This window comes from Rana temporaria, chromosome 1, assembly GCF_905171775.1.
Source record: "Rana temporaria chromosome 1, aRanTem1.1, whole genome shotgun sequence".
Taxonomy (NCBI): Eukaryota; Metazoa; Chordata; class Amphibia; order Anura; family Ranidae; genus Rana; species Rana temporaria.
The window spans coordinates 512367673-512391541 of record NC_053489.1 but is presented as its reverse complement, the minus strand read 5'-3'; the positions used below and the strand labels follow the sequence as shown (position 1 = coordinate 512391541).

Sequence of the window (23869 nt, the reverse complement as noted above, 5' to 3'; positions counted from 1 at the left end):
CGAATTCAGCCAAAAATTGGAGCTGCAATCAGACCCAAAACAGTGACGCACAAGACCCCCTGCTATGAGCCACATGCGGCTTAGATGTGAACCCAGCCTCAATCCGCTTTGATCAAAAACTGCAGCTCTGTGTAAGAGAGCACTCTAAAAACAACTGAATTCCAGGAGTTCATTGGCTTACATGTAGGGGGACCACATTTCCAAACTGCCATTCTGGGACACCCCCCCAACCCTACTTACATGGTTGTGCTTTTGCAGGCACTGCCTCCTCTCCCCAGCAGCAGCCACTCACTGACACAGGGGAGCCAGAGCTGTAGGATCACATAACTGGGTATGAGTGGATTAAAAATAGGCACGTAGACACTTTTTTTCTTTTTTTACAGATTAGTCAGAAGGATGGATCATTAACCACTTAATCACCGCCCTATAGACAATATACGTCTACAGGGCGGTTGCTTAACTCTGGGAGGGCGTACATTGACATCCTCCCAGAGTCGCTCTCCCGCGCGCCCCGTCGCGGTAAATTGCCACAGATAGCGGCCGTTTACCACGTGATCGCTCCGTCCAATCTTGTATGACTGAGTTATTGTCATTCAAATTGTGAGAGCACCGAAAGCTGAAAATTGGTCTGGTGATTAAGGGGGTTTAAGTGCCCAGTGGTCAAGTGGTTAAGATTTGTTATAGTTAGGTCTATCTTCCAAATGCTGATCCAGACCAGGGGAAAGAACATATGTGTCAAGATATTTCTTCCTGGGCCAAAGTAGGCCTTCCAGATGTGATTATAGACTTTGCAGAAAGTACATTTCTTAGCTTTTAGGAATGTAGGGATGATTGCACACAGGAGACCCCTAATCGTTAAAACATGGGCTTCAAACGCCAACCCATTAGAGCCAGCGCCTGAAAAAAACAGGATGGTGGATCAACCCCTATAGCAAGAGATCTGGCCAATCTGGTAGAGTCCAACAGGAGTTTGAGGAGGTCCAAGTAACAAATCAAACTGATACCATGGAGTCACAAGGCATCCACCAAAAGCTGGGGGGGAAAAAAAAAAAAAAAACACACACACACACACACACACACACACACACACACACACACAGACCATCTACTTATTATTATTTAAAGCGGAGCTCCACTCTAAAGTGTCAAATTTGACATCTTTCAGGGGGGGGGGGGGGGGGGAGGGGTGGTGCAGGTATTTTCACCCACTTCCAGCCACACAGTTTCAGGTAAACTGCGGGCATGACGTCACCTCCCGTCCCCCGTTGTGTTCTGGGAACACTCGGCTCCCAATACACAGCCGGAGCCAATCATCAGGCGTAGCGTGACTTGCACATGCGCCGTAGGGAACCGGGCAGTGAAGCCAGAGCGCTTCACTTCCTGGTTCCCTCATCAAGGATGGGGGGGGCAGCAGAGTGACAAGCGATCGCTCGTCCTCTGCTGCGGACGGCGCTGAACTCCAGGACAGGCAAGTGTCCTAATATTAAAAAACAGCAGCTGCAGTATTTTTAGCTGCTGGCTTTTAATATTTGTTTTTCAGCGGACATCCGCTTTAAGCGATGCGTTATCCCTCCTTAAAGTGGGAGTAAACTCCCATGCATAATTTGTACCTATAGATAAGCCTTATAATAAAGGATTACCTATAGTTACTGTAAATATCTCCTAAACTTGCACCTTTTAGGAGATATTTACTGCAGCCAGCGATGTCGCTAGCGCATTCGCTTTGAAGGACCGGCCACCCAACCCCAGAAGTAAGACCAGGTGAAGATGGAAGCACGCAGATGGACACCCTAGGCTTATACTCGAGTCAATACGTTTTCCCAGTTTTTTGTGGTAAAATTAGGTGCCTCGGCTCATATTTGGGTCGGCTTATACTCGAGTATATATGGTAATTTCGATTACACACACACACACACACACACACACACACACACTCATTTACAAAAGGCAAATCCACTTTGCACTAAAAGTGCAAATGAAATTGCAGTTGCTTTAAATCTGAGGGGTAGATCTAAAATGAGGGGAAGATCTGCTGATTTTATCATCCAATCATGTGCAAGCCAAAAAAAATTTTTTTTTCCCCCTTGCATGTACCCCTCGGATCTACAGCGACTGCACTCCCAAGTGCACTTGCAGTGCAATTTCAAGTGCACTTTGCACTTGTAGTGCAAAGTGGTTTTGCCTTTCATAAATAAGCCTCTGTGAGATACATTTCTGTTTCAATATGTTAATTAGGTTTTGAGAGTGTAGGACAAGCCACGGTTTGGCCACGTAGGGGCAATATTAACCAGGCACATACAAAACAAACAACATATGTACGTAGAATGATGAACATAACTGTAAATTGTTGGCAGGACCCAAAAGGGCCAGGGGTAAAACAGTGATATTTCAAGCGATTTTTTATCGTCGTTTTGGTAAATTATGGCTTACAGCTAGTGAAAACCCCAAATTCTATATTTCTGAAAACTAGAATATTGCTAAAAAGTTCAATATTTCAGACTCATGGTGCCTCACACTAATCAGCGAATTAACGCAAAACACCTGCAAGACCCCTTTCACACTGAGGCAGTTTTCAGACGTTTTAGTGCTAGAAATAGCGCCTGAAAACTGCCTCCCAAATGCGAAAGCCCTAGTGATTTCCCACTGGGGCGGTGCACTTGCGAGACGTTAGAAAAGTCCTGCAAGCAGCATTTTTGGGGCAGCTTGAGGAGCGCTGTATACAGTGCTTCCAAAACACCCTGCCTATTGAAATGAAGGGGCAGCGCTGCCAAGGCACTGCAACATGGGCACTTTTAACCCCTTTTTAGGCCGCTAGAGGCTGAAAAGCAGTTTAAGCAGTGCTTTAGCGCCAACGCGCAAGAAAGAAAGCAAGAAAAGAAGCAGCGGCAGACTGATGAAGTTATACCTCACTTTCCAACAGCACTCCCCTAGCCTGAGCTCTACTGTACAAGACAGCATGAGGTCAATACCAAGCCACGTTAATGTACTGTACGTAATGCATCGTTGAATACGGAGCTTCATGAATTTGTCTTTTATAGCTGCCTGGAGTTCGTCTCTAACGGTGTTCTCAGTATACAAGGCCAGTTAGATGCTTTAGACTTCTAATGAACTTCTATACTGTCAGTAGTTGTACAAGTCTGCCACATCAATACCATTTTGAACGACCCTTCTGTTCAAGGTTTTTTTTTTTCCTATTTATACTATATTCTATTGGGCTTTTTAATAATGAAACATTTCTTTAATTTGGCATTTCCTCTGGAATGCAATTGGTAGCAGACAAAACTACAATTTCTTCTTTTAGAGCATTGCTTACCGGAAACCATTGAGCAGCTCCTCCAACAGATACATTAACCACTTAAGCCCCGGACCATATTGCTGCCTAAAGACCCAAGGGGTTTTTACAGTTCGGGACTGCGTCGCTTTAACAGACAATTGCGCGGTTGTGCGACGTGGCTCCCAAACAAAATTGGCGTCCTTTTTTCCCCACAAATAGAGCTTTCTTTTGGTGGTATTTGATCACCTCTGCGGTTTTTATTTTTTTCGCTATAAACAAAAATATTACTTTTTGCTGTAATAAATATCCCCCAAAAACATATAATTATTTTTTTCCTCAGTTTAGGCCGATACGTATTCTTCTACCTATTTTTGGTAAAAAAAAAAAAAAAAAAAAAAAAAATCGCAATAATCGTTTATCGGTTGGTTTGCGCAAAATTTATAGCGTTTACAAAATAGGGGATAGTTTTTTTGCATTTTTATTTTTTTAATTTTTTTTTACTACTAATGGCGGCGATCATCGATTTTTTTCGTGATTGCGACATTATGGCGGATACTTCGGACAATTTTGACACATTTTTGGGACCATTGTCATTTTCACAGCAAAAAATGCATTTAAATTGCATTCTTTATTGTGAAAATGACAGTTGCAGTTTGGGAGTTAAACACAGGGGGCGCTGTAACATTTAGTGTTCACTTTGTGTGTGTTTACTAGTGTAGGGGGGTGTGGCTGTAGGAATGACATCATCGATCGGGTCTTCCCTATAAAGGGAATCACCCGATCGATGCGCCGCCACAGTGAAGCACGGGGAAGCCGTGTTTACACACGGCTCTCCCCGTTCTTCAGCTCCGGGGACCGATCGCGACGGAGCGCCTAAAAACAAATAGCCGCACCGTCGTCCCGGATCGCTCCCCGAGCGAACCCGACCTCCGCATGTACCGGGGGGGGGGTCCCGATCGGACCCCCCACCTACGTCTAGCAGAGGACGTACAGGTACGTACATGTGCCTGTCCGTGCCATTCTGCTGACGTATATGTACATGAGGAGGTCGGGAAGTGGTTAACTACTAACGCCCATGCACTGGGCTGTAGTCTGCTAGCCAACATCATATCTTCACATCCACCTAGACCAGTGGTTCTCAACCTGGGGGTCGAATGACAATTTGGCAGGGGTCAACGAATCCTGGGCTATTCCTGAAGACCGCACCACTTTCCCAGCCGATAGAGAGAGATAAAAGGGAAAGAAAGGAGAACAGTACATCCTAAAATGTACCATAAGGGGTTTTAATACTGTACGAGTGGAAGGGACTCAGGGAGCGCTAAATTTCCGTGGGTTAGGGGCGCAAATTACATGTCTTGCCTGACAACTCACGCTACGAAAATTTTACTGTTAGGGGTCCCTACAACATGGGAAAATTTATCAAGGGGTCACAGCACTAGCAAGGTTGAGAGCCACTGACCTAGACTGTGCGCCACTCCAAAAATTACCTATTGTCTCATGGGACTGGCAGGTAAATATAAGCAATGTATAGCTTTTATTTTATTGTGCCATTTTATACTCTTAACCTTCTTTGGATCCTTAAAGAGCTATTCCAGGCTCCTTCAGAAAAAAAACATCAGCAGCAAATACTGTAGCTGGTAATTTTTTATATAATGACACTTATCTGTCCAGGGATCCAGCGGGGGGGCCACACTGGAGCCAAATTTTCAATTCGGCCATCAGGTGCTCGTGGCTGGCTCCTAGAAGTAAAATTTGTCAAGCACTACCCTGAAAACTTTACCTTTTGCCTTTAATTTCTCCTGACATATCAGTAGTGTACTTTGTAGTAAGTGCAAATGTAAAATATGGCAGTACGCACAATGAGATCTAAGGCTTTGTTCACACATACGTAGGTTCAACAGTGTACATGTGGTTTTGTGCACATTGCATTTAAAGCAGCCCAATCATTTCAATGGGCTATCCTATGTGTGAAAATTGCACATAAGTACATGATCCTTTTTCAGAACGACACCACACCAAATGTATGTTACCATGCATTTTGGAGTGCTCACTAGCAAGGCGCATTGGGGTGCCATTAAGAAATAATGTCCCCCACTGCATGCCTGCAAAGGGTATTTTGCGCACATCTCCCCCTACGCACAAACGTGAACCTAGGATGAGGCACTGTGCCTCTGACCGCCAGTCTCACAAGATTTGCTGAGGTCACCACTGTGCCGTGTTCCCTCTCCTTGGTGGTCGCTCTTACATAAGCAAAAGCCCACCAAGATGACCACCTCCATGCAGAGAGACAGTTTAGAACAAGGCATAGTAAGCTAGTAAGAAAAGCTCCAATGCAGGGTGACCACAGGCGATACTGGTGACTGACCCCACTGCCTTCTGTCTGCCTTTATTTTAACAAAGGAGTGCACATCGGGGAAAAGAGCACACTAATTATTAGTTGAATTTACACTGGGCATCTTAATGGACCAATCAGATTTACAGAAATGAAAACAAAAACAATACATATACATACATACAAACAAAACAGTATTGCAGAATACAACTGCCAATTATCTATATAAAGAATAATGAGCTTTTCACAAGGCAGAGCAACCCAGCCAAACAACCCATAGAAACCCATTCAATTGTAATGCAGTTAGATGAGGGAAAGTTAAATGCTGCAGGTTATAGCACTGACCTCACCGAGCCCATTTCTGCCATGTAACAAGACACAGATCCATGGGGGACAATTGTGTACATTTATTTATGATTAACCTTCCAGAGACGAGTGGGAGGAAGCAATGGATTCTTACTGAGATTACATTATATAGCTCCTGCTAGAGATGAACTGATACAATACTTTATAGAGTGTAATGCTCTCTGGTGAGACCAGTTTTCAGATGTCTACATGCATTTTATTTCTTATATGATCCATCAGCAACAAGATTTTTATTTCAATAAAGAAATTCCAGATTCACCCGTTCACAAGCCAGTCCATGCAATATCATGGATGAGCTTACTGAAATAAACACCACAACCTTTTTCAACGTAAAAGGATAAATTCATCTTTCGTAACATGTCACACCCATAATCAGGGTGTAACATGTTACGCACAGACCAGCGCCGCTCTGACAGCTAGCGGGGGATCTCGGAAGCTAGCTGTCAACATTTTTTAAAAACCGTGGCCGAGCAGGGCTCCGCCCACCCAGCCGCATCACTCAACGTCCTCTCTGAATAGATAACTACAAGTCTCAAAAGCCTTTTGGCTGTCGTCTTGTAGTTTTCAAAGAACTACTATGGTGGCGGGCATCGGCGGTAAAACGCCGCTATTTTTAGGGGTGCTTTATCATCGTTTTTGCAGCGCTAGTCGTCCACTGGGCGCTTTTAACCCCCGATAGCAGCCAAAAACTGACTTTTTCTGATACCCTGCCAGCGCACCGATCCAGTGTGAAAGCCCTCGGAGTGAATGGAGCGGCTCTTTCAGGTCGCTTTGCAGGCGCTATTTTTAGTGCTATAGCGCCTCAGTGTGAAAGGGGTCTTTTACCATGGAATGTCTAAAAGCTGCCTGACTGAGGGGTGGCCAACACAGCAAACACCAACAGGCTTTCGTGACAAATGGTCAAGAAAGGTGCACCTTACACCCAAATGAGAGGCCAACAGTCAATGAAAAAGAATGGCCATGGTTTACCACTTGATAGCACAAGGCCAGAAGCATATTTACATCAGACTGTACCTGATCGCACCACACAAAATAGTAGAGCGGGACGATAAATAATTAGAAAAAAGAAAAAGAAAAACACACACAATCTCGATTTTACCCCCCCCCCCGTCCCCCCTCACGATCTTAATCCAGCATTTCCACAATTCATGAAACAAGTGTAGAGCAGTTCTCAAAATAAACAAAAAATAGAACACTAGAAAAATTCATCACAACATTGCTCAGCGCTGAGATAAAAACAAATATATCATTTGGTTCTTTTAGATGAGTGGTGGCGAACCTTGGCACCCCAGATGTTTTGGAACTACATTTCCCATGATGCTCACCTACACTGCAGAGTGTATGAGCATCATGGGAAATGTAGTTCCAAAACATCAAGGTTCGCCACCACTGTTTTAGATCAAAAGGGATGAATACAGTCTGCAAATGAAGTCAGCTTAACCACTTAAGGCTGCATTCACACCTGAGCGTTTTGTCGCCTGAAGCGCGACGCTCAAATACGCTAGAGGGGAAAAAATACATTATACCCTGTGGAGATGGTTCACATCTGCACGCCGATACGCCTGACGCTCAAACAAGTTCCGGACCCTTTTTTGTCGCGTGTATCGGGCGGTTTGGGCGTATTTTAGCGTTTCCATTTCCCATAGAAAGTAATGAAAACGCTCGATTCAAGCGACTTGCGCGTCAACGAGCGTTTGCTATGGGCGTTTCGTCGCTTTAATCAATAGAACTTTTCATCCAGGCAGAAGATAAAAAAAAAAAAAAAAAAATCTACCAACATAGCAACAAGTGATGAAAAGATAATCATTTTTCCTATTGGCTAAAATAAAAAACGTCGAAGTACAAAAACGTCGGACGACGCTGTGCGCAAATAAGCATGAATACCAGGGCTGTGGAGTCGGAGAGTCGGAGTCGGGGGAAATTTTGGGTACCTGGAGTCGGAGTCGGCAAACAATGCACCGACTCCGACTCCTACTAAATTTAGATTGGAATAAAAAAAAAAAAAAAAAAAAGCAAGTTTAAATGTCCCAATTCACAAAAAGTTATAATTAATGACTTCTTCTCTACTGTAAGAATAAAGACCAATGCATGCAGTGCCTCACGTAGCCGCAAAACGAACACGTAAAGTGACCGTGAAGAAGCGCGCTTTTCATGTGCTTCACTATATGGCACGCAACGCACAATTAGGAGCTGCAATACTTATACTTTCCATAGTGTTGTGTTCTGCTTTTACAGGGAACGCATGTTGGAGAACCAGTAAGTGTCCAAATAAAAAAATTCCAACAGGAGTTTTATAAAGCACTAAAAGAAGTTGAAAAGTATGATCGCTCATCAAAACTTACTGTTGAAGAAGCCATCCTTGTTTATCCAGAGATCGTTAGTGATGTGGCCAGAATAGTTACTGCAATGCCACCCACCCAAGTCAGTGTCGAAAGATTATTTTCAGCCCTAAAAATAATAAAGTCTGACTTAAGAGCCTCTATGAAAGAGGATCTGGCAGAGGCAATTCTCTTCCTTAGAACTCTACATTGAATTGATTTGCATTTGCCAAGCCTAGAACTACATTTCAAGATTAATATAAACCATTTCTAGGTTTTACAGATTTTGTTTTTGGTTCATTATAGATAAGCTTTGTTTTTGTTCTAAAACAACCAAATAATGTGGTTTGTATTTTTGAACTGGTAAAGATCCTGTTCCTGATGTTTATGCCTGCTGCTACTATCCAGCCACTTGATTGTTTTCATTGTGTTTGTCTTTTGCTTAAACTGTGCAATACAGTAGACTGTTGGCTTCCCAGCCAGTAGTCCTGTGGTAGGTTGCGTTTCTTTCCCTCAAGGAATGTATAAAATACATTTGCATATTAATACAGAGGAGTCGGAGTCGGAGGTACATAAAACTGAGGAGTCGGAGTCGGAACATTTATCTACCGACTCCACAGCCCTGATGAATACACGCGACAAACCGCCCGAAAAAACGACCGACGCTCAGGTGTGAATGCAGCCTAAAGACTTTCTCTGACACCTGTTTTCTAGCAAAAATACAGATTTTTAACTTGTAAATTACTTAGAACCCCCAAACATTTTTTTAGCAGGGACACTGGAGAATAAAATTGCGGTTGTTGCAATATTTTGTCACACTATTTGCGCAACTGTCTTTCAATTGCAATTTTTGAGGGGAGAAAAATAAGATAAAAAAACAGTAGCCCAATTTTTTTGTACAATGTGAAGGATGTTATGCCAAGATTTTGTGATCATTATTCTAAGCAAAAAAAAAAAAAAAATATGGCGATTCTCATTTTATCCAGAATCTACAAAATAAGCATTTCCAGGTGCAATAGCAGATTTTACGAGAAGTCGACTTTCTAGCCTTGAAGAGGGCAGGGATGACTGAATCTGATATGCCCTTGTCCCCCAGGACTTGGGCTTCAACAGCCATGCCATTAAAGTAAGCAACAAAGAAGGTCTGGATGATCTCTTAGGGCCCATGGCGAGTCTGCCAGGTGTCCGAGTATATCCAAATATAACATCCTTCCAGGCCAGGTATGGTAAGAATCATAGAGATGCCCTCTACCTAAATCTTGCTGAGCAGACAAGGAAGGAAAAGCTGGAGAGGCAGAAAGGAATAGATAAGGTGGAACCGATTACCAGCGTGTCCACTGTACAGTCCTAGATCCTGGACCTGAAGACAATCCTGTCTAGTTTGCAATGTGATTGCCAGAAGATCCACGTCTGGAACCTCCCACTTGTAGCAAAGGGCTTGAAATACCTACAAATTGAGAGCACGTTCCCCACCCCCAGATCTAAACATTGATGCCTGAGAAAATCCAACTACCAATGTCCCTGCGTTTAGCATGTGGACGGCGGACAGGGTAAGAATGTGCCACTCTACACAAACAAAGAACAAGTCAGTTTATTTTTTAGTGGCACAACTTTTAGTGGCTCATCGATGGCTGATGCCACAGCATTGTCCGGATTCTTGTCAGGTGACCTTGCAACTTTGAAAGGAACATCTAAATCACCCGCTCCACCCTACGGACGTCACGGGGGTTTTTGATAATTCATCTGTCAAAAAAAAAAAAAAAATGTATGGACTATATTGTCACAGTTGCTAATCTTTGAATATAATTTTCCATTTATTCTTTTTAATTTTTTCACTTTTTGCTTATATGTTTTCTGACTGAAATGTATAGAACGTTTTTTTCTGTTGTCACCGTTACATTATTGTGTCACCAACACTGAGGAGGTTTGTGATTGCCACACAGCGCCCTCTGGTGGCAATTTAGCTTCATTGTTTTCTTGATGTGTGAAACTCTAGTTTCTCTAGCCCCTGGAAAAAAAAACACTCTGGGCTAGATTCATAAAGCCCGCCGTAAGTTTGTGCGGGCGTAGCGTATCTGAGATACGCTACGCCGCCGTAACTTAGTGAGGCTGGGGCTGGATTCACAAAGAACCTGCGCCCTAAGTTACGGCGTTGCGTACATCTGCTGGCGTAAGCGCGCCAAATTCAAATTCTGAAGAGGTGGTCGTGTTTTATGTAAATAAAACATGACCCCACGTAAATGACGTTTCTCAGGAACGGCGCATGCGCCGTCCGTGAACGTATCCCAGTGTGCATGCTCCTAATCACATCGCAAATAGTCAATGCTTTCGACGTGGACGTAATTTACGCAAAGCCCTATTTGTGAACGACTTACGCAAACAACGTAAAATTTTCAAAATTCGACACGGGAACGACGTCCATACTTAACATTGGCTATGCCTCATATAGCAGGAGTAACGTTACGCTGGAAAAAGCCTTACGCAAACAACGTAAAAAAATCCGCCGGGTGCACGTACGTTTCTGAATCGGCGTATCCAGCTCATTTGCATATTCTACGCTGAAATTGACAGCAGCGCCACCTAGCGGCCAGCGTAAATATGCACCCTAAGATACGACGGTGTAGGACACTTACGCCGGTCGTATCTTAGCAACATTTAAGTGTATCTCAGTTTGAGCATACACTTAAAGTTGCAACGGCGCGGATTCCGACTTACAACGGCGTATCTACTGATATGCCCGTTGTAAGGGTTACTGAATCTAGCCCTCCGAATTTAGACATCTGAGATTTCCTGGAACCAGAGGGTTGATGGAGTAAAAAAAATAAATAAATCGAGGGTGGGAAGAGGGCTTGGAGCCAGACTTAACTTGAAGGACCACATCTTCCAACTGAAGTATTCAAGTATTCCAGATTTTGTTTTGGAGCTGGAGGCCTGAGAGGGAGCAAAGGAGTGGAAGAATATATAAGCGGGGGGGGGGGGGGGGGGTCAAATGCGTTCTTAGCATAGAAACCACTGCTACCCATGGACACATATGTGCAGCGTGTGAGCATTAAGCCCGCTGCCCACTTCCAGCAGCACATGTACCATGTGGGCATCAAGAGGTTAAAGCGGATGTGCCACTAAAAAAAATATATTAAAAGCCAGCAGCTACAAATACTGCAGCTGCTGACTTTTAATATAAGGACACTTACCTGTCCTGGAGTCCAGCGCCAATCGCAGCAGACGACGAGCCGATCGCTCGTCACCCTGCTGCTCCCCCCTCCATCCACGGTGAGGGAACCAGGAAGTGAAGCGCTCCGGCTTCACTGCCCGGTTCCCTACGGCGCATGCGCGAGTCGCGCTGCGCCCGCCGATTGGCTCCCGCTGTGTGCTGGGAGCCGAGTGTTCCCAGCATACAACGGGCGACGGACGGGAAGCAAGGGAAAAACCCGTCTTTTGCCCGCATCGTAGGGCCGGAAGTGGGTGCAGATACCTGTCTGTAGACAGGTATCTGCACCCCCTCCCCCCTGAAAGGTGTCAAATGTGACACCGGAGGGGGGGGGAGGGTGCCGATCAGCGGGACTCCACTTTAGAGTGGAGATCCGCTTTTTAAGAATCACACACCTGCAATGTATAGGAATATTACTAACCACAGTTTGATTGATCTCTCTAGATAAAAATCTGAATACAGTGCCAAGTGCACTTAGATCATCAAAATAAGCACATTCATTCATCTGATAAGACAAATTCATCCAAAAGGATATCGCCTTATGCAACCGATTATATATTTATATACATAAATGACCCTTAAAAGCCATTGCAAACCAACTACTCAAAAGTGAACGTAAGAATTATCCCTTACAAAAAGATAATTGTGTGGTTGCATAGATCTACTGAAAAATCAAGAGCTTAACCAAGAATATAAACTAGAAAGAGCTGGAATAAATGAGAGCTAGAAAAAAAAAAAAAAAAAAACCCCACACACCAATTATAAAGTTTCAAAAGAACATTTTGGTGACAGAAAGATTTACCTCTTTCTGAAAATGCTAGTTGTCTGGCCGTCACACAGCCACAATAGGGCTTAAAGTGATTGTAAAAGGAAACATTTTTATTTAAACACTTCAGCCCCGGAAGGATTTACCCCCTTAAATGACCAGGCCATTTTTTGCGATACGGCACTGCATTACTTTGACAATTGCGCGGTCGTGCGATGTTGTACCCAAACAAAATTAAGCTCCCCAAATAGAGCTTTATTTTGGTGGTATTTGGATCACCTCTGCGTTTTTTTTGTTTTTAGCTCAAAAAATGAATAAGAGCAATAATTTGGGGAAACAAAAGAAAAAAAATGTTTTACTATACTTTGCTATAGAACATGTCCAATAAAAAAAAAAATATTCATCAATTTATATGCATTCTGCTCCATATTTTTGGTAATTAAATAAAAAACAATTAGCGTATTTTGATTGGCCTGCGCAAACGTTTTTTCGTCTACAAAACTATGGGATAGATTTAGGGACTTTGAATTTTTTTACTAGTAATGGCGGCCATCAGTGATTTTTTTAGCTGGACTGCGACATTGCGGTGGACAAATTGAACACTAAGTGACACTTTTGGGGGACCAGTGACACCCAATACAGGGATCAGTGTTAAAAAAAAAAAAATGCACCGACACTATATAAATGACATTGGCAGGGAAGGGGTTAAATGTATTCCCTATGTGCGCTTTCTAACTGTGTGTGGGGTGCTGACAGACGAAAGATTGGTGTTCCCGATTAGTAGGAATCACAGAGCTCTTCCTCCGTGACAGAAAGATGGTCTGCCTTGTTTACACCACCGTTCTGTCATTTACCCGAGCGATCATGGGCGTTTGACCCGCTGACTGGCTCCCACTGTGGCTCCCACTGTGTCCAATCATAGCGGAAGAGGGTGCGCCCTGGAAACGTGTGAGTCATCCAGGTGTCTGAGGTTCTACTGGCAGGTGCCGCAAGGTCCAGTCCAGCTGTGTGATAAGCGCTTACTCAACTTTCCTTGTGAGTAGGACTATTGCTTATATTCCGTCTTAATAAAAAAAAAAAAGTGGTAATGCACTAGGTCGGTGCGCCCTCCTTTCTTTTTCTGTTTGCAGCCATTTATCAAACACAAATTTATCCAAAACAACAACAACACATATTTAAATGTATGTTAGTGCACACAATCACAATACACCAGTATAAACATTTACCAACACACCATGGATCTTCAGATAGTCCAAATGTTTTTTTATTGGAGAGATCACATCACAGCATTGGGAGAACCTCTTCATCTTTGCTTCTCTTTACACAAATATTGAATAGGTTTACTATGCTTGTCAGCACTGAGTCCGTATTTACTGACTCAACTATTCTGATATGAATTTCCATCTTCAAGCTTAAAATACCGAGATCCAAAGGGCAAGTATGCAGCATTTCTCAAACAAAAAATATTCCGCAAGTATGCAAAACAATTTCTCTTGTCATTAGCCCTTTATAAAAGCTACAAAAAAAATGTCAAGTGATTAACTGGGAAGAGTCGAGAGCTCTTATTAACCCCACTAGCCACCCGGCGGCCGACTATTTACGGCCGCAAGATGGCTCTAATCTGCCGGGAGGCCGTCTATATACGGCCTCCGGCCGCACGCCACTGGGGGGGGGGCACACGCGCGGCTGCTGCGTCACACAGGTCCTGATGCGCGTGCCTGGCGGCTGCAATGTCCGCCGAGCAACCGCGATCGGCAGTCACAGAGCTAGGGATGTGGATCTCTGTGTGTAAACACAGAGCTCCACGTCCTGTTAGGGAGAGGAGACAGATGCTGTGTCTCTTGTACATAGGGACAACCATCGGTCACCTCCCCCAGTCAGTATCTTCTCCCCACAGTATTTATACAGTAATCAGTGCATTTTTATAGCAGGGATCGCTGTATAAATGGTCCCAAAAATGTGTCAAAAGTGTCCGCCGTAATATCACAGATTGCCGCCATTACTATTAAAAAAAAAAAAAGTAATAATTCTATCCTCTATTTTGTAGGCGTTATAACGTTTGCGCAAAGCGATTACTATACGCTTATAGCGATTTTTTACCAAAAATATGAAGAAAAATACATATCGGACTAAACAAATAAAAAAACGTTTTTTTTTTTAAAGGGGATATTTATTATAGCAAAAAGTAAAAAAATAGTGTTTTTTTTTTTCAACCGCTGTGCAAATACGGTGTGACAGAAAGTATTGCAATGACCGCCATTTTATTCTCTAGGGTGTTAGAATAAAAAAATATATATAAAAAGGGAGGTGAAAGAGGCCAAGCAGGGAGATGACAAATAATAAAATCATTTTAATTAACCCGTTCCCTACCGAGACATTGTAAAATGACGCCGGTGGGAACCCTCAGACTGGATGTCATATGAGGTCCTAGCCTTCTCGGGCGCCACATTGCTCGGGACCCGGTGCGCATGCCCGGTGGCTGCGATGTCCGCCGGGCACCCGCAATTGTCCGCAATCACGGCAAGACCATGGATCTGTGTGAGTAAACACACAGATCCATGTCCTGTCAGCGGTGAGGAGACAGATGTGTGTTCCCAGTACAGAGGAACACACATCGATCTCCTCCCCTCCCCCTACAGTAAGAACACACTTTAGGGAACATATTTAACCCCTTTAGCGCCCCCTAGTGTTAACCCCTTCTCTGCCAGTCACATTTACACAGTAATTAGTGCAGTTTTATAGCACTTATCACTGTGTAAATGTGAATGGTCACAAAAACGTGTCAAAAGTGTCCGCCGCAATGTCACGGTCACAATAATAAAAAAAAAAAGCCAGATCGCCGCCATTACTAGTAAAAAAATAAAAATGCCATAATTATATTCCCTATTTTTTAGATGCTAGAACTTTTGTGCAAACCGATCAAATACGCTTATTGCGATTAATTTTTTTTGTGCCAAAAATATGAAGAATACGTATCGGCCTAAACTGCGGAAATTTTTTTTTTTTTTTTTTTTTAAATAACAAGATATTTATTAAATCAAAAAGTAAAATATAGTGTTTTTTTTTCAAACTTGTCGCTCTTTTGTTTAGAGCAAAAAAACGCAGAGGTAATCAAATACCACCAAAAGAAAGCTCGATTTGTGGGGGAAAAAGGGTGTAAATTTTGTTTGGGAGCCACGTCGCACGACCACGCAATTGTCATTCAAAGAGCGACAGTGCTGAAAACGAAAAATTGGTCTGGGCAGGAAGGGGGTGAAAATGTCCTGTATGGAAGTGGTAAAAAAAAAAAAAAAAAGTTTTACTTGAAATAAAAAAGCTATTAAAAAAAGGCTATATGAAGCTATTAAAATCAGCTCCCCCCACACAACCAAAAGAAAGCTCTATTTGTGGGAAAAAAAAAAAGGGACGTCAATTTTATTTGGGTACAACGATGCACGATCACACAATCGCCAGTTAAAGCAACGCAGTGCGGTATTGCAAAAAATGTCCCGGTCAGAAAGGGGGTAAAACCTTCAAAGTAGTTAATGTTGGGGGGATAAATAAAATTCAGACGGGGCTCCCTCCCTCCCCGGGCTGTATAAGGTGAGGAGCTCCAACAACAAAGGTTGGGATTGGGAATAGAGGAGAGCGGTATTCCCCCCCCTCCCCAGTGATAAAAAGGTGCAGTATTCCCGCTCCCCCGTGCCGCCCCACACACCACACAGCCCGCCACATCAATTATCCCTCAGACAATATTCCAAAACCGGAAACGCGCTGAATGGAACTACATAGAACGGGATCATTGACCAGCCACTTCACTTCTCCCTCCGCACCGGATCCTTAGCAACCTGCAGACACGTACAGCTCACGTCCGTACGTCCCCTTCATGCAATGCTTCCCATATGTATATCACTCCGCCACCCCCTCCACTCAACCCTTTACAGACTTATACAATATTTAGTTAAAAAAATAAAAAATAAATCGTACAGCAACGTGGAAACATTTAAGTCATAAAAAAAAAATAGACGTTACACAGAAAAACAAAAACGGAACAATATTGTAGTGTTCCGTGACTTAGAGAATGCCGGGTGTTGTAGTCTTTGGAAAGGGCCTGTGACGTAGGCACACGGGGAAGCGTGTCTCTTGGGTAGAACACGTGGCCGGGGACTGGCCGTCTCTCTGTTCCACGCCTCCTCCGTGCCTGACTCGGTGCTGAGGGTGAGAGGCGCTGTGATTGGCTGGCGGGGTGAGGATGCGGTGGCAGACAGTGGAAGGGGGTGGCGACGTAAAGCCGCGGCCTCAATTACCGGCCGCAGCGGGGCTCTGTGATCGCGCAGCGGGGAGGGAGGAGACGCAGGATACCCCAGGTCGCTAATTCTAGTCGCAATTGCGACCTTGCGCCCGGGAATTGTCGAACTCTGCCCTACTGAATGGACCAAAATATAACTACAATTTTGCTACAGTTACACTCATATAGTAGAGTCTCCCTCCCATAGTATCTGCTGCAAGCCTTATTCCCGGGGCAACCCGACTTACAGCGTGATTTTTCAAGGCGATTTGGAGGCGACTTCAGCCTGATTTTGAGCAACTTACAACACGACTTAAAGTTGCCTCCAGGACAGGCGACTTTGGCTGTGGCCAATCACAGAATAATCAGCTCTGTGGGAGGGGTTTGCCTGAGTAAACTATTTTCTTTTCCTGTAAAGTTGCTTCAGTTAAAATGGAGAACCGACTTGAGGCAACTTTCATTGAAATCTATGGGTACAAGTTGCATAGAAGTCGCCTTGAAGTAGTACAGGAACCTTTTCTGAAGTCAGAGAAACTTCAGTAGTGTGCATTAAGATGGCTCTCATTAACTATAATGGAATTTTTTATGTCAAGAGACTTGGGGCGACTTGGGATCTGACCTGTCAGACCTCAAGTCGCTGTAGTGTAAACCGGCACTTAAAGGGGTTGTAAAGGATTTTTTTCCCCCCCCAAATAGCTTCCTTTATCTTAGTGCAGTCCTCCTTCACTTACCTCATCCTTTGATTTTTGCTTTTAAAATGTCCTCATTTCTTCTGAGAAATGCTCACTTCCTGTTTCGTCTGTCTGTAACTCAACACCGTAATGTAAGGCTTTCTCCCTGGTGTGGAGAAAGCCTCTTGAGGGGGTGAGCAGGCAAGTCAGGACACTCTACTTTGCAGATAGAGAAAGGAGCTATGCGTTAGTGGGCGTCCTGACACTCCTGCTCGCCCCCTCAAGAGGCTTTCTCCACACCAGGGATAAAGCCTTGCATTGCTGTGTGAAGTTACAGACAGAAGAACAGGAAGTGAGGATTTCTCAGAAGAAATAAGGACATTTAAAAGCAAAATTGAAGGATGAGGCAAGTGAAGGAGGACTGCACTAAGGTAAAGGAAGCTATTTAGGGGGAAAAAAAATTCCTTTACAACCCCTTTAAGGCTGGTACAATGAGAATATAATTGTTTTCATGCTAGTCTCATATTGGAAAAGAATAGGTTATTAATCTCTCATACAACAAAATACAATTTCGGAAGGGACGTAATGATCTCTCATGAAAATGCAGATCTATTGGCTGCAATGCTGATCCATTGACTTCGATCGGTGGCATTAAACGGCAACAAATATGCAGATCAGCAGTTTATCGTATGAGAACGTTTTTCGTGCTTGTCCCTTCGGAACATTTTGCATTAAAGGTCATGATTGGCTTTCGAAAGCTGTGTGCGAATGATCAAATTATCGTCCAATCGCTCAGAAAGCAGTATTTTTCGTGCGATTTCCTCATCATGTGTACTAGGCTACCCTGATCAAGCGAGATATTACCCACAAAACCTGCCGAATTGCTAGCTAAAATCTTCTGAGACAAGTGGCTCAGAGGATTTATGTGTAATGTTTCCTTGGGTCAGGGACCAATAAGTATGATAATTACAGAGGATACTGAGACAATGACACAGTAGAAGTGTAACTGCAACAAAGATGCTGTTTAGCTTTAAAGCCAAACTCCAGAAAAACGTCTAAATACTTAAAGTGGATGTAAACCCTCACATATACCCAGTGAAGTGAACAGCCTCAGATGATAGACCGAGGTGAAACAAATCTCCCTACATAAGTTTTACTTGTATATCTGTCATCTTGCCCTTTCTATATTCTTTAGAAAAAGTGCACATCGAACTTGATGTCCACTGGCACCCACCAATTACACAGGGAACAGGCAGAACGACAAATGTAAACAAAGCACACTGTCAGAAGGGAAGGTATTGATCCTGCTTCTCTGCAAAGCAGGAACATGGATCTTTGCCTTCCCCTAGTCAAAGTAGCTCCCCCACAGTGAGTAAGCACAGTTAACCCTTTGATCACCCCTGTTAACCCTTTCCCAGTCATTAGTACAGTGACAGGTCATATGTTTTAGCACTGATCACTATCATAGACAATAGTGCCACTGGTCCCCAAAAAGTGTCAGTTGGGTGTCCGATTTGTCTGCTGCTATTGCGCAGTCCTGCTAGAAGTTGCTGATCGCCACCATTACTAGCAAAAAAAAAAAAAACGCAGAGGTGATCAAATACCACTATAAGAAAGCTCTATTTGTGTGTGTGTGTGTGTGTGGACGACATACATTTTATTTGGGCATGTACAGTGTCGCACGACCGTGCACCTGTCAGTTAAAGTAATGCAGTGCCATATCAGGGGTAAAACCAATTTTCATGACAGGAGAGTGTGACAGGGTCTGAATGGAACCAGTTCACACACATACGGGGCAGCCACGGTCTGGATTGAAAGTGTGTCCTTGGGTCCAGTTCAGGTGCGAATTCAGGCTAAGATTTGGACCGGAATCATTGTACAATGGATGCCTGGCACGAACCCGTGGCTGCACACGTGTGAACCCGGCCTAAAGGAATGCTGTGCTGAAATAATATGGTGACTGACAATCTGATCTCTCCTGAAAATGCAAACTTTAACCACTTCCCGACCGCCTCATGTAGATATACGTTGGCAGAATGGCACATCAACGTACATGTACGTCCCTGCCTAGACGTGGGTCGGGGGTCCGATCAGGACCCGTCCCGCTACATGCGGCGGTCGGATCCCCTCAGGGAGCGATCCGGGACGACGGCGCGGCTATTCGTTTATAGCCTCTCCGTTGCGATCGCTCCCGGAGCTGAAGAACGGGGAGAGCCGTATGTAAACACGGCTTCCCCGTGGCGGCGTATCGATCGAGTGATCCCTTATATAAGGGAGACTTAGACTACTTAGACTACAGCCACACCCCCCTACAGTAGTAAACACACACTAAGTGAACACCAACTCCTACAGCGCCCCCTGTGGTTAACTCCCAAACTGCAACTGTCATTTTCACAATAAAGAATGCAATTTAAATGCATTTTTTGCTGTGAAAATGACAATGATCCCCAAAAAAATTCAAAATTGTCCGAAGTGTCCGCCATAATGTCGCAGTCACGAAAAAAAAACGCTGATCGCCGCCATTAGTAGTAAAAAAAAAAAAAATTATAAAAATGCAATAAAACTATCCCCTATTTTGTAAACGCCATAAATTTTGCGCAAACCAATCGATAATCGCTTATTGCGATTTTTTTTACCAAAAATAGGTAAACGAATACGTATCGGCCTAAACTGAGGGAAAAAAAAAATGTTTAGATGTGTTTTTGGGGGATATTTATTATATCAAAAAGAAAAAATATAGCATTTTTTTCAAAATTGTCGCTCTATTTTTGTTTATAGCGCAAAAAATAAAAAACGCAGAGGTGATCAAATACCACCAAAAGAAAGCTCTATTTGTGGGGAAAAAAGGACGCCAGTTTTGTTTGGGAGCCACGTCGCACGACCGCGCAATTGTCTGTTAAAGCAACGCAGTGCCGAATTGTAAAAACCCCTTGGGTCATTTAGCTGCCTAAAGGTCCGGTCCTTAAGTGGTTAAATGGAAAAATAGAATTGCGCTAAAACTGTATTCCACAGATCAATCTTATAATATCTTTTGCTTCTTACAAGCTCCAAATTATCCCCTGTTACAGGGGATCAAACAGTGCGTTTGGTTTAAACCCAGCCTGGGTCTTTCTCCCAGTGTAAAGGTACACCTGTCTACAGAGCGCCTCTCCTTCACTCAGAGATGGATGGATTTCTATAAAAAACAAAGAAGCTCCATACAGGGTAAAACCTTTTAGGCGTTTAAAAAAAAAAGCAATGCACTTACATATTCAATGTGCATTAAAAGCCTTAAGTCTGGTGTTCCGGCCAGCGCACAACCAGACAAACCCCTCATGTCCCAGAAGAACGGAATACACGAGGTGACGTCAGCGTGTTGCTCTGTCCTAGTCCCTGCCAGGGTGGAGCGACGCGCTGACGTCACCTCATACCTGGCTGATCCCCCTGGCAGCTGGAAATCACCGACGTTAGACACCGCTACTACACTCGCTCCCATGCTTAGTGGCCGCCATTATGCGCTGTGAACACTGGAGGTCGACTGCTTGGCATTGGTGCCATACAGAGAACGCTTTGAGGTTGAATTACTAAAGGTAACTATACTGTGCACTGAATCTGAGGGGAAGATCTGCTGATTTCTAACATCCAATCATATTCAAGCAAAAATGTTTTTTTTCCCCCTTGCATGTTCCCCTCAGATCTAGAGCAACTTCACAGGCCATTTGCCTTTAGTTAATCACTTTGCATTTTCTGAATGAATGCATAGTAATCTCTGATTGGATGAAGTATACAGCATGAAGTCACCACCCTCCAATCCAATTAGAGAATGATATATTACTCAAGCCACTTAAATGCCAACCCGGGGTACTGCAGCCACCACACAGATGCCAAACCAGGTGCCCTGTATCTACAGCCACGTAAACAAACACCACCAAGACTTTGAAGTGATAAAACAGGAGCTACACAGCAAGGCATGAACTCAAGTGATGCAAATACATAACAAAAATGATCTGCAGTTAGGTGTAAAAAAAAAAAAAGAAGAGCTTTTTTATTCTAAGCACTTCCTGTCCGCCATACGTTTATAAACGTCCTTGAACAGAAAGAGCGATAGCCCAGTGATTGCTGCAGCAATGATCATGAGAGATCATCTGTTAGGGTCAGCGATTCTGCACAAAATAAAAGTAATAATGGCTGAAGACTCGCTGGATTACTTTTACAGGAGGCAGAAGGGTGTCAAAAAATTCAAGTGCATTTTCTTCTGCTGTGCAAATATTGTGTGACATAAAAATATGCAACACCCACCATTTTATTCTCTAGGGCAGGGATATATATACAATTAGCGGACCTCCAGCTGTTGCAGAACTACAAGTCCCATGAGGCATAGCAAGTTTCTGACAGCCACAAGCATGACACACAGACGGCAGAGGCATGATGGGACTTGTAGTTTTGCAACAGCTGGAGGTCTGCTAATTGCATATCCCTGCTCTAGGGCCTCTGCAAATATATATATATATATCCCCCTATATACCCTTGTGATTTAAAGTCAAAGTGTGTGCACAGCTTATGGTACTAGTTCACTGCATTGGCCAAAAACTACTGATGGCAATGACATCCAGTGCATGGCAAGACACTGCCCGCTACAAACTCAACATTTCATTAGTTGGCAGAACCCAACAAACTACCACAGAACACAAAGAAACGCACTTGTGAATGCAGCCTTAAATCACATGGAGCTTCAGCATCATTTGTTTTTAAATTGATTCTCATTGCTGACCACACTGATCTCACCACTGACCACACCAAACTTACCTTGTCATATCTCAGGGTTCCTCTTCATGTCACATGTGTGTATTCCTAGAGTTTGCCATAGTATACTCTAAGGCAGTGATGGTGAACCTTGGCACCCCAGATGTTTTGGAACTACATTTCCCATAATGATCATGCTCTCTGCAGTGTACTGGAGCATTATGGGAAATGTAGTTTCAAAACATCTGGGGTGCCAAGGTTCGCCATCACTGCTCTAAGGGCTCATTCACATGGGCAAAAAAAAATAAAATAAATCCAAATCTGCATTTAGATGTGTACTGTGTGTAGTTTTATGCGTATCTAAACGCAGCACTCCATCAATGATCCCATACACAGCCCGCGTCGCCGTCTACATACGTAAATGTGCGCTGCATTAAAGCGGGAGTTTACCCGAAAAACAATTTTTAACATTAGATTGAGGCTCATTTTGTGAAGGGGAATCGGGTGTTTTTTTTTTAAATCGAAGCAGTACTTACCGTTTTAGAGATAGATCTTCTCCGCCGCTTCTGGGTATGGTCTTCGGGACTGGGCGTTCCTATTTGATTGACAGCATACATCGCGTCACGAGTAGCCGAAAGAAGCCGAACGTCGGTGCGGCTCTATCCGGCGCCTGCGCACCGACGTTCAGCTACTTTCGAAAAATCGTGACACGCTGTAGGCGACCGTCGGAAGCCTGTCAATCAAATAGGAACGCACAGTCCCGCAGCTTATACCCGGAAGTGGCGGAGAAGATCTATCTTTAAAACGGTAAGTACTGCTTCGTTTTAAAAAAAAAAACAACCACCCGATTCCCCTCCACAAAATGAGCCTCAATCTAATGTTAAAAATTGAGTTTTTGGGTGATCCTCCACTTTAAGAAAGTAGGACGGCGCTGCGTATCTTACACACGTAGATCTGCCGATATTACATATGCACAAAACGCAAGATACGTACTTTACGCAGGATCAATTAAGAATCAGAATCTTTCATGCAGAAAATAGGAATGTAAGCTCAGTGGTTTTGTGAATGAGTCCCAATTGTTCCTAATACCTAAAGGACAGAAATGATTCTGAACCCCCCCAAGTCTATATGATCTCCCAATCCCATCCCATGTACATGGTCAGTGCCCTAATGACAGCTGAATGGGAATACAGCACACCTAGATACACCCCCCGTGTCCCCGCTCCATAACAATGGCGGAATACAGAGCAGTGCTGAGGATTGTGCTCTATGGCCTCACCTCACCTCACCTCACAGCCGATGCTCAGCTCCGTCTATCAATGTATAATATTCTATATACCAACACCGCCTGGACCCTCCTCTGCGACAGCAGGAAAGATAGCCGTACGTACCTCCCAGCGTCATGACGTACACCTATTACGTTCATCAATAGCTCTGGCACAGCGGCCATTTTATCGAAGACCAGTCTGTGTATTTCTAAATGCAAGCCCACCGGGGCTGTACTGTCATGACGCTACAGTTCCTGTTCCTCCCTTAGTCACCTCATAGATACGAGAGCAAACAAACGGAGCACCGAGTCCAGTTTATGCTCCTGGAGCTGACTAGTAAAGCCAAGCCTCGATCTGGGGGAATAGCCATGCCTCAGTCTAGAGTAGACAATACCAAGCCTCGTTCCTGATTCCACTGCACAGGCTTATGATTCTCCAAACAAGGAGTCACCATAGCTCCTAACTGTCCCTGATTTTTAGGGACTGTCCCTGATTTGGAGCAATGTCCCTCTTTCCTCTTCATTTGTTCCTCATTTTGGTCTGATCCATATAGTTGTATATAAAATGCACTTTTTATCTTTCAAAAAGAGTTTCCCATTGCTAAACCTTTCATCCAATTTCTAAATTGCTGCATTTGTAAATTTTTAAAGCCAATATATAGGAATAGTAGTGGTAAA

The 23869-nt window shown here is 43.7% G+C and overlaps 1 protein-coding gene across 4 annotated transcripts in view; it reads right to left on the bottom strand.

Annotated features, from left to right (window-relative positions):
- The window catches only part of SCOC (short coiled-coil protein), a 132386-nt gene that overhangs the window by 13891 nt on the left and 94626 nt on the right, over window positions 1-23869 (bottom strand). Inside the window, exon 1 of one of the 4 annotated variants that reach the window (XM_040331253.1) lies at window positions 23316-23400. The exons of 1 other annotated variant lie outside the window; for it this stretch is intronic. In XM_040331253.1, the coding sequence (XP_040187187.1) occupies window positions 23316-23328 (13 nt within the window). In that variant the 5' untranslated portion in view covers window positions 23329-23400. 2 more of the 4 variants (XM_040331264.1, XM_040331272.1) reach the window with 2 other exon arrangements.